The following is a 12047-nucleotide window of genomic DNA, read 5'->3' as shown; positions in this document are numbered from 1 at the left end:
ATTTAAAAGTGATACATTTCATATCTGGTTTTAATAAAAAGTAGTGACACATCCCCTTTAAGTTTGTCTGAGCTCATGGAAAATATCTAGGAGAACAATAGCTCAGAAATCAGAAAAACCATAGCTAACAGTTTGGGGACATTATATAGAGGGACTATTTATTATAAAATCATGGGTTGGGATCTTAGAGCCTTGAATTTCCCCAAAGGCTAACATTTAGAAAGTACTTAGAAAGTATATATTTAGGCAGTTTGAAAATGCCATAGATTTATAAGTGTATGAATTGGAATGATAAATCAAACATTTTAAAATTGTCGAGTCTAAGTATATACCATTTATTGGTTGTTTTACTTTGATTAAGACTTTCACTCCAAAATGTGCAATGTGGAACATTTTGTTGCAATAAATCTCTCGATCCACTAAATCATGTCCACTTGTCAAGTGAATTAAAAATACAGTTTGAGTTCTGCTGGATGAGTACCACATCCAAGTGTAAACTCTGCAGAGGGCTGAGTGACTGATATCTTGCTGCCACTCTGAGCTGGGGTTGTGTCACAGGTGCCAGTACGGAGTTACAGATGACCAAACCATTCAGCTAGTGGGGCGCATCCAGGCACTTAATTATAACTCACAGATGAGTTAATTCAGTGTTTGTTAAACACGTTTTATGGCTCTGGTTATCTGTATACTCTACTGTATTTTTGTTGTGTTTCTGACACTTATACCTTCAACTGTTCTATTGCCTTATGATTTTGTACCTTGCCACCATCTTGGTTTTGATCCAATTTTGCCTGACCATTTGTCTGTCTCTAATGTTTATTTAACATACTGTTCTTGTCCACAAAACCAGGGTATGTATTATCGCCCGTTGTATCTAGAGATTTAGCACAGGACCACCAAATATGCAGGGCAGACGCTGTGAAACGCGCAGGACTTGCAAATCTTTCCTTTCTTGACATTTTTGGTCTCAAATTAGTTTTTATTTTAAGACGGGGATGAGTGACTAGTAAATCTACCAAATTAGTCCTGATTTGTTTTTCAAATTTTTTATATAATGAAGGGTTAAGCGCTCAAAAAAACCATACAGAAGGTCTTTTACTGCACATAAAACATATTGTACCTGGGAAGATAAGTATAATATTTGACTAGCCACATATTTGTTATGTCTTTCCTTCGTACCTGAATATATAGAAACGCCAGGGCCGGATTAAAGGAGGGGCTCCTGGGGCTCTAGCCCCAGGGCCCCCACCACTTTCATTTTTTAAGGGGCCCCCACCAGTTTCGGACAGTCAGCAACTGCGGGCGGCACACTGCAGCAGCCCGTGGCCGCCCGCATCGCACATAGATGTCTAGGATATCAGCTATGTCAGTGAAACACAGCTGCCATCGCTGGGGGAGTTCGCCGATGCACTGTTTTGGCGGCAGCAGGTTGTGATGGGTGATGACGTCACGCTGTCGGCGTCCGATCACTACATACTGCTGCCAAAACAGTGCATCGGCGATCTCCCCCAGCGATGGCAGCTGTGTCTTCAGTGGCTGGCGGCTGCCTAAAGAGCAAAGAAGAGCCAGCGTTGTGGGATCACTGGAAGGGAAGGCGAGGTAAGCAAGAAGTTTATTATTTTGTGGCTATTTTCTACAGGGGACTGGCGGCTAAATTCTGCTGGGGGCTGTATGCTACAGGAGGCTGGTGGCTGTATACTACAGGGGGCTGCAGGCTATATACTAGAGGGGGCTGGCAGGCTATATACTTCCAAAAACATTGTTGGAAGGGCCTCCACCAGTTTGCACCCAGGGGCCCCCACCATCCTTAATCCGGCCCTGAGAAACGCTATGGACAATCATCAAAAATGCTTTGAGTATTCTCTGTCAATCCTAGTGTCCTTAACAATTATAGGTCAGTCCTTTCCACCATGGCTCTATCCTACTTCTCTTATAAATAAGCGGTTTGTTATTTTACATTTTATTACAACGGGGAAACTGGTGAAACAAGTTTCTACTTCTGGGAATGTCCTTACGCTAGTCAGAGTCTTGGTCTTGGACAAAATTTTCAGAAGGTTTAACACTAAGGGTGATGCCACACATGGCGCTTTGAACCAGTTTTTGGTCCATTTTTAAACAGTCCGTCCAAAAAAACATGCGTTTTTTGAAAACTCATCCGTTTTTGACCAGTTTTAATTAAGATAATTGCTAAAACCTGCCAAAAACGTATGCATTTTGAAAACGTATGCGTTTTTAACGGACTGCATAAAAATGGACCAAAAACGGTTTAAAAATGCCTTGTGTGGTGGCATCACCCTAAGGGTGAATACACATATCACCTGGAAGTAGGTTGATGGACAAACAACCATTAACTGGACACTTGGTGAATAATTATTTCATAGATCAAGCTGCATATGTTTTCGTCTACATTAGTCATTCATAGTGGATGTACATTTTCAGTTTAGGCTTAACAAACCTTTTTGAAATGTTTTGAAAACAACATTATTAAAGGATAAATTGCTACCAAATAAATTATACCAAAAGAGGATTGTTTCTTTCTGGACAATGAAAGTGTGTCAACATATGTTATATGTGTAATTGCTAATTTACTAGACTAATTATTATTATTTTTTTTATTTAAGAAAGTTTTTTATTGTTTAAGTATGTTTTTGTGAATGACAACTGAGCTAAGCTGCAGTATTTTGCATACGTTTCAGTGAATGGAGACTTCATCCTGCACTGTCCACTGTAAAGTATTGCCTCTCGACATGCTAAGAACATTAGGATCACCGTCCAACCCTCAATGATCTGATCATTTGCTCTTCATTAAAATCCCCCAAGGCCTGGACAACTCCTTTAACACTAAATGTACTGCCTGTACTATGAATAATAATAATATATAATCCAAAGAATTACATTGCAGCTTTGTACATAATTCTCTGCTAGGGAGTGAATTTCATTGCATCTGCTTCTCTGGCAACTACTTTATACCCTCATGCTGGAAATAGCTTCCTATCCTTTTAAAGTGTATAGATCACATTACTGCAAAAGGAGACTGCTCACACTAGCAGTTTGACACTCATAGCCAGTACCAGCTAGCTGTCTTGTCCATTTATCCTCCTGTGCTGTGAAGATCTGACACCAAAATGTCCAAAGCAGCTAGTAAGTTTTCGTGTGCATACCTAAGCAATGTCCAATGTATGTTGTAAATAGTCAGTCATGTGTAGAACCACCAATATGGGTCACCCTTGTGTTATTACATGGTATCTTGGATGGGAATCATCATCCCAGCGCAGGCAGAGAAGCAGTGCAGGATGAGCTAATGCACTGCATGGTTTCAATAGTTGTGTATGTATCCGGTTTATATTGTTGCATTGTCTATGTAAAGTATATGTAGCATTAAAGCTTCAGTTTCGGCTCATGTTGTCCAGTGAAAAAATATGATTTTTTTAATCTCTATTCTGTTTTCACATATTTCAGTCTTTTTTTTCAAGATGTAATGTGTAAGAAAATAACACACCAAAAACAGGGTTCTTTATCCAAATTTCTTGTGTCTATGTCTGCTGTACTTTGGAAATACATGTGATAATGATTTGTTAAGAGAACCGCTGCTAAGGCGCTTATAGGATCAACCCATCAGTAGTTACATTAGTACAGCACTGTGTACCGAAAATGAGAATATTGGTCTCATCAACTCGGTGATGGTTTACACAAAGCAACCTTGGTATTACTTTATACAAGCTGTAGATCCCGGCACTGTCCAGGATAGGAAATAACCGCTCTTAGCTGTAACAAAACAGAATTGGTTAACAAAATAAATTGTATATGTATCTATCTCTCTCTGACTGTCTCTGACCGTCTCTTTCAGTGATTGTCTCTGACCATCTCTTGCAGTGACTGTCTCTGACCGTCTCTTGCAGTGACTGTCTCTGACCGTCTCTTTAATTGACTGTCTCTGACCGACTCTTTCACTGACTGCCTCTGACCATCTCTGACATTCTGTCTTTCCCCGTCTCTTTGAGTGACTGACAATGAAAGTCTCTTTGAGTGACTGTCTATGGCCGCCTCTTTCAGTGACTGTCTCTGACTGTCTCTTTCAGTGACTGTCACTAAATGTCTCTGTCTCTTACCTTCTCTGTCTTTCACCGTTTCTTTAAGTGACTGTAACTGACTGTCTCTTTGAGTGACTGTTTCTGACCGTCTACTCTGTCACTTTGTCTGGGGAGATTTAGCAGAAGTGCAGAATTGCTCTACTTGGCCATGGAAACCAATCAGAGCTCAAGTTTCATTTTTACATAGCAGTTTATAAAATTACAGATGATCTCTGATTGGTTTCCATGGGCAACTGGAACATTTTACCTCAGACATTCACGGCTTAGCTTCCAACTGCCACAGCAACAGCAGACAATGGCTCCTGTATATAGTGGTTAATAACTGTAGTTTGGAAAGTGCGGGGTAAAAATTTTGTCTCAAAACCTATTCTATGATGTTCTCCGAGTCGCAGAGAGCGGCTGTCATATGGATATTATATGGCCATAAATGCTTGCAAAATCCTCAGCGGTGGCAAATAAAGGTGAGCGTATACGTATTTGTGACAACATATGGGAAACATGCCCATCATTGTACATGTATGTCCATAACCACATAACGAAGGACATTGAGATCTCCCTGACAAGGGTTGTTCGCTTTACAACATTTTTTTTAATAATGTGTGTGTAAGTGTGAGGGGCAGGATATTAAATCATTTCCTAATTCTACTCTGATTTCTTGATATATAATGTGAAGCCTCACACTCTTCTCTTTTCAATATTTATCAATTTATTAATGACCAGAATGGGACACTTGGCTACATGTTAGCATGGGAAAGAGACTTAGATAAGTCCTTTTCCTTACGAGAATGGCAGAATATGGCTGAAAATATGGCAAAAGTTTCCATCAATATGGCTCTGGTAGAGGCGAAATACAAAGTCTTACTGCGATGGTAACTAGTCGCAGTCCGTATTGCTCAGGCTGTCCCACATACTCCCCCAAGCACTTTCACATTTGGTGGGAATGCCCTAGGATCCAAAGATTCTGGAGATGCAAATCTATTATGCTGTATTCTATAACCATGATAAACCTGACATCTCCTAGCCAAGCCTTGTTGAATGAAAGGATCCCCGACATTTCAGCCCCTGCCAGGAGATTCCTGTCATTCTTCTTTCTAGCAGCCAAGATAGCTATAGCCACCTCCTGGAAGAAGTTCAAAGTCCCCTTAGACATGATTGAACACAAACTAATGTTAAGAGCTGAACACGAGAGCCCACAAGAGACCCCCTTCTCACTTCCATTTTTTTTTCTAAATGTCTACCCTTCCCCCTCCTGTATTTTATTTGTGTTATAATATGTTACATTGCTAAAATCTTTTCAGCGGGTGATTTGTATTAACTCAGCGATATTGATAGCCCAGCTATGTCACAATAGCTGATATGTAAAAATCATACGATTCCCTTATTTTTTCTTCTGTACCTAACCTTGAAAATGTAAAACTTTGATAAAAACATTGTGAAACAAAATAAAGATAAAAGTAAGGAAATAATAAGAAAAAATAAACCAGTCAGGGATTACCTTTATGAAAAATCATAATGGGACAGATTTATCAAACTGTCTGAAAGTCCGAACATTTCTAGTTGCCCTTGGCAACCAATCACAGCTCAGCTTTCATTTTACCAGTTCTCATGAATATTTTTTTTTTTTAAACAACATTTTATTGGATTTTTAGACACATATATTACATTGTACGTAACATGCCTGACAACCACAGGCGAAGCTGGAAAGACAATGAATGGGTACAATCATAGAAAGTACATGACTAACAGTAGTATAAAGCAGTATATTGTAAAACATAGAATATAGAATAGTGCATGGGGATAGGGCGGTTCTTATCTTTTAAATTTGACCCACTGACCAAATCTCTGGGGGACGTATTATGCAATTTTTCTGTGCACAGCTTGGACTGCTCATGAATATTTTAAAGAGGAGCTGTGATTGGTAGCCATGGACAACTAGAAATATTCTGACTTTTAGACAGCTTGATAAATCTGCCCCAGGTGTGCCTGGGCCCTAGCTACACCATTCAATATATTATAAGCTTATAATAAATCATATGCTGGATATACCCCTATACCAGTGATGGTGAACCTTTTAGATACAGAGTGCCAAAACTACAACCAAAACCCACTTTTATGTCGCAAAGTGCTAACATGACAATTTGAGCAGTAACCCTTTGATCTCTGCTGTATCACATGTTTCAATTGCATTTGCGTCCTGAGGACACCAATACAATAGAGAGCATGAGACATTTGGATTGCAGCTTTCCTCCAGGGACCCCTGAAGAAGAAGTATCAGGGGACCTAAAGCAGGAGCTCTAAAGATGATCCTGTCCACACCTTCTCACTCCTCCTGTAGTCCAAGGCAGCCAAGTAGGTGTCACTTTAAAATAGCACTGAGCATGGCGCTTCCCGGGCTGTCTTGGAGAACAGAAGGAAGCCTTGAGTCCTATCTGGTAAATTCTGTGCTGGGTGTCCACAGAAAGGGCTCTGAGTGCCACCTCTGGCACCCGTGCCATAGGTTCGCCACCACTGTCCTATACTGTCCAGTACAGTCATATGTTGAGAAATTATGTTAATCTTGATACAATGGATGACAATGTTATTAATATTATAGCAGTCCTCCCCTTAACCTTTTAAGGACCTAGCCCTTTGTTGTTTTTTTTCATTTCTATTTTTCACTCCCCACAACCAAATATCTATCGCTTTTTTTTTTACACATAAACAGCTGTGTGGCGACTTGTTTTCTGTGTAACAAACTGCACTTCATATTGATGATATTTATTCTTCCATTCCGTGTACTGGGAAGTGGGAAAAGGATTCCAAATGCAAGGAAATTTGGTGAAAAAAAGTTATTTTCACCGTTTTCTTGTGGGCTTGGATTTTATGGCTTTTACTGTGCACCACAAATGACATGTCTACTTTATTCTTTGGGTCGTTGCGATTACAAATTTGTATAGGTTTTGTATAGGTTTTACATTTGCAAAAACGAAAACCTTCTATACAAATTTTTTTTTTCAGATTTTGCCATCTTCTGTCGCTAATAACTTTTTCATATTTTGGTGTAGGAGCTGTGGATGGTGTCTTTTTTGCGACTACTGATGAAGGTTTCAATTCTTAGGGCTTTATGACCTTCTGATTTTTTTAATTGAATTTTTAATATTTTTAAAAATGGCAAAAAAGTGCCACTTTCAAATTCGAGCACTATTTTCCGTTACAGGGTTAAACGCAGTGAAAAACTGTTATTATATTTTGATAGATCGGGTATTTTTGGATGCGGCAATACCTAATGTGTTTATGAGTTTTACTTTTTATTTATATACGTTCTAGTGAATGGGGGGGGTGATTTAAATTTTCAGGGTTTTTAAATTTTCAGGTATTTTTACTTTTACTTTTTCATACTCCCTAGGGTGCTTTAACCCTAGGTTGTCTGATTGATCCATTCATATATTGCCATACTACAGTATGGAAGTATATGGGGATTTTGATCCTCATACATTACAATGAGCAATTAGCACATAGTAATGAATGGGTTAAGTACAGACAGCCTCATGTCATGGCAACTGATTGCCGTTACCCGATGACATCACGGGGAGCGACGATCTCCAACAAGATGGCGGCGCCCACACGTCGCCATCTTTTTGAAGCCGCTGGCAGCGATCTGCGGGTTGACACTTGTGATCGGTGCTAGCACCGATCACGGGTGTTACCAGTAAATCTTTGCTGCAATATGCAACAAAGACTTACTGGCTATGGAGAGGGCTCTCTCGTGAGCCCTCTCCATGCACCCCCACTCCAGATGTGACGTTCTATTGTGAAAGGGTTAAAGGGGTTGACTACTATACCTCATGTTTTTGGTAATGTGTGTGTAAGTGTTTGGCTATTAGGTACAGTAATTTGCCAATTAACATTTAATAATAGTTCTGCACTGCTTTCTTGATATGTAAAGTGAAGCCTCCTGTCTCTTACCTCATCAGCCAGAGATTCCTGTCCATAAAATGGCCACAGATGAAGGGTCATGTGATTTTATCTGACCATGCCTTATATTCATGAATAGTATCATAAGGTCCTGGTAGGGTGATTGTTCATGGTTAGATAAGACCCTTCATCTCTGGCCATTTTATGGACAGGAATATCTGGCTGATGAGGTAAAAGATAAGAGGCATGTCTGCCATTTTCAGCCACAGGCATTAAAATGATGTATACCCTGTGATGTTTGGGCAGGACTCCCTTAGACCCTGGAGGAAATGGTATATTTGGTGAAATCTAAACATTTCTACCTCTGGCATATTGTAGGTAGATTTAAAATATCCAACAGATCTAAGGCCCAGCCGATCACAGAAGTCCCGGCTGGCACACAGACCTTGTCTATCCACCATCAGAGCTTGAAGGACCCAGGACAAATCTAGGGTTATTGAAAATTCTAGCCACACATGTGTGCAGGGACTGTAAACTGTAGTTACATTTGACCCTGTCCCAGATTAAGAGTAAGGAAGAGAGGAGTGGGCACATGAACTGTGGTCTTTCTTTAGGATGCAGCCAGAGTAAAACATCCAACAGGATCTGCAAGCAGGCGGATTGTAAAATCAACACCCTTTGGGGCAGGGCCTCTTTTCTATGCGAGACCACTAGAGGCACCAACCTAGAGGCGTAATAATATTTGATGATGTTCACCGCTCCCAGTCCCCCTAGTACCTTAGAAGTATAAATTATGGCTGCCGAGATCTTGCTCCTCCTAAATTTGTTTATATCTTTCTGAAAAGATCTCAGGCATGAGTTGGGTATGTCAATCAGGATTTTAGCTTTATTTTTACCACTACGGAGTTGCACTGTTAAACAGAGAGTAGGTGGTTAATTATCTTTTGTCGCTTAATTTTAGATATGATATTGGTCGCTTATAGTGTGCGCTTGTAATTTCTATGTAATTTTTGAGTTGTATTGTATTGGTGTCTACATTGTTATTTTTCATCCATAGAAAAGGAATAGAAATACACTCACCGGCCACTTTATTAGGTACACCTGTCCAACTGCTCGTTAACACTTAATTTCTAATCAGCCAATCACATGGTGGCATTTAGGCATGTAGACATCTCCTGCAGTTCAAACCGAGCATCAGTATGGGGAAGAAAGGTGATTTGAGTGCCTTTGAATGTGGCATGGTTGTTGGTGCCAGAAGCAGAAGGGCTGGTCTGAGTATTTCAGAAACTGCTGATCTACTGGGATTTTCACGCACAACCATCTCTAGGGTTTACAGAGAATGGTCCGAAAAAGGAAAAAACATCCAGTGAGCGGCAGTTCTGTGGGCGGAAATGCCTTGTTGATGCTAGAGGTCAGAGGAGAATGGGCAGACTGGTTCGAGCTGATAGAAAGGCAACAGTGACTCAAATCGCCACCCGTTACAACCAAGGTAGGCAGAAGAGCATCTCTGAACGCACAGTACGTCGAACTTTGAGGCAGATGGGCTACAGCAGCAGAAGACCACACCAGGTGCCACTCCTTTCAGCTAAGAACAGGAAACTGAGGCTATAATTTGCACAAGCTCATCGAAATTGGACAGTAGAAGATTGGAAAAACGTTGCCTGGTCTGATGAGTCTCGATTTCTGCTGCGACATTCGGATGGTAGGGTCAGAATTTGGCGTCAACAACATGAAAGCATGGATCCATCCTGCCTTGTATCAACGATTCAGGCTGGTGGTGGTGGTGTCATGGTGTGGGGAATATTTTCTTGGGACTCTTTGGGCCCCTTGGTACCAATTGAGCATCGTTGCAACGCCACAGCCTACCTGAGTATTGTTGCTGACCATGTCCATCCCTTTATGACCACAATGTACCCAACATCTGATGGCTACTTTCAGCAGGATAATGCTCCATGTCATAAAGCTGGAATCATCTCAGACTGGTTTCTTGAACATGACAATGAGTTCACTGTACTCAAATGGCCTCCACAGTCACCAGATCTCAATCCAATAGAGCATCTTTGGGATGTGGTGGAACGGGAGATTCGCATCATGGATGTGCAGCCGACAAATCTGCGACAACTGTGTGATGCCATCATGTCAATATGGACCAAAATCTCTGAGGAATGCTTCCAGCACCTTGTTGAATCTATGCCACGAAGAATTGAGGCAGTTCTGAAGGCAAAAGGTCCAACCCGTTACTAGCATGGTGTACCTAATAAAGTGGCCGGTGAGTGTATATCTTCACATTCTTGGAGTGTTGTTTATATACTTTGCATATTTTTATTTACATTTTTACAATAAATATTACAGTATGTCCTTTTGAGGTTTTGAGATAGTGCCTGAATGGTCTTTAAAATAATTAGACTAGTTAACAAACCCGATGCTGAGCATGCATTATAATAATTATATTTTTTGCTATTAAGAGGGTTTCTCAATATATTTTTACTACTTTACTGTAGCACCCACCGAACAGTCGATTATTTTCTGTGAAAGTTGTTCAGTGTGTCCCCATTGCAGACCAAGTTACTCACAAATTATCTTAATAATAACTAGTTGTGTTCACTAAACAACAATAAAAAATATAGAATATTGTAATCTTGCACAATATTATTGCTTTTCGGGGAATAATTAATAAACAAATAAGAGTACCATCAAGTTATCACTATACCGTGCATAAATAATTTAATCACTCCATAACTAAAATACATCCAACTTACCATTATGCTTAATAGGCCTCTGCAAATTATTGAGTCCCCCAGACGCCAGAATGAAACATTAGGGGCCTTCCCTTGCATCAGTTAATGATGTTTACATCCTTATGACCTATTTTAAAAGGTCACTCTAATTTAATGTTCTCTGTATATCCAGTGACAAGGTCAGCTTGTTGGCCCTTACATTTGCCAAGACAACTGTGCAATTCATTAGTCTTCTCCTGCATAATTCATTCTCTTATTCTTGGTATCAGTGTGAGTGAAGCCCTGAGCATGGCAGTGCTGCCTCACCAACTATACAGCCCAATATGCTGGTCAGATCCCCTGCTGCCACTTAATACACTGGGTGTGTTATACAGACAACATAAATATCAAACTTAAATACTTTGGATGTTGACATACAGTTGTAAAGAGTGTGCCATATTTTTTCCATGTGCCCAATTAATGCATGCCCCCAACTCAAGTAATTCATTTGCTGTCCATGTAAACCACATAGGGACCATGTAGTGGTCCCTGCACTACACTTTTGTGTGTGCAGTAATGATCTTTACTTGATTCTGCAATCAATGGATTATTTTACATCCATGTTTTATCCATGTCTAATTCATATATAAATTCATATATAAATACATATATATGTATATGTAAATATATATATATATTTTTTGGAAGAGAGAAAAAATGTTCATGAGAAAAAGTGAGAAAAAACATCCCAACCGTATGCAGAAAGAAAGTTTGTAATTTTGTGAAAGTGAAATTCAGTATACAACTTTACAAGAATGATGTAGCCACACCATGTGAACAGGAAGCCCTTTTTAATATTAAACGCCTATACTACTTTCATCTACAATCATGGCACCAGACCAATAGTGATAATAGTGTATGTAAACCACATTGCGTGACAGTATATTCCTTTTAAGAAAGCTTAAGTTGGCTTCCACAATACAGTTTACATGTTCTTTAAAAACTCTGTATTCCATGGAAAATCTAAGTCATTCTAGAAAATGGTACAGTAGATTTACAAACCTCATTTTACAGAGGTCTCCCAATGTACAAGAGAGGGTAGATGGCGACACTGGGCGAGGGAGCATGGCAGTGGGGTAGTAGCTACTGTCCTGTATTGAAAGCATGCAAATAGACACGGACTCCTTACTTAAATGTTGAAAATAATAATCCATCTTTTTAAGGGTACAGAAACATCAATGAGCCACATAGCAAAATGAAGTCCAGCTTGCCCAGCTTACCATTGTTAAACCATTACTAGAGGCAGATGCAGGACCTTATCATACATAAACACTATGGGGCATAT

The 12047-nt window shown here is 39.9% G+C and overlaps 1 protein-coding gene and 1 long non-coding RNA gene across 2 annotated transcripts in view; one reads left to right on the top strand and one right to left on the bottom strand.

Annotated features, from left to right (window-relative positions):
• LOC140119053 (uncharacterized) overlaps positions 1-12047 on the bottom strand; it is a 50304-nt gene that overhangs the window by 30905 nt on the left and 7352 nt on the right. The window lies entirely within an intron of this gene.
• AMPD1 (adenosine monophosphate deaminase 1) overlaps positions 3037-12047 on the top strand; it is a 46774-nt gene continuing 37763 nt past the window's right edge. Inside the window, exon 1 of the mRNA XM_072137669.1 lies at positions 3037-3141. Coding sequence (XP_071993770.1) covers positions 3126-3141 — 16 coding nt within the window. The 5' untranslated portion in view covers positions 3037-3125. The remainder of the gene's footprint in view (positions 3142-12047) is intronic.

Source organism: Engystomops pustulosus, chromosome 2, assembly GCF_040894005.1.
Source record: "Engystomops pustulosus chromosome 2, aEngPut4.maternal, whole genome shotgun sequence".
Classification (NCBI taxonomy): Eukaryota; Metazoa; Chordata; class Amphibia; order Anura; family Leptodactylidae; genus Engystomops; species Engystomops pustulosus.
The sequence above is the reverse complement of the archived record's forward strand: the minus strand, read 5'-3'. Positions and strand labels throughout refer to the sequence as shown.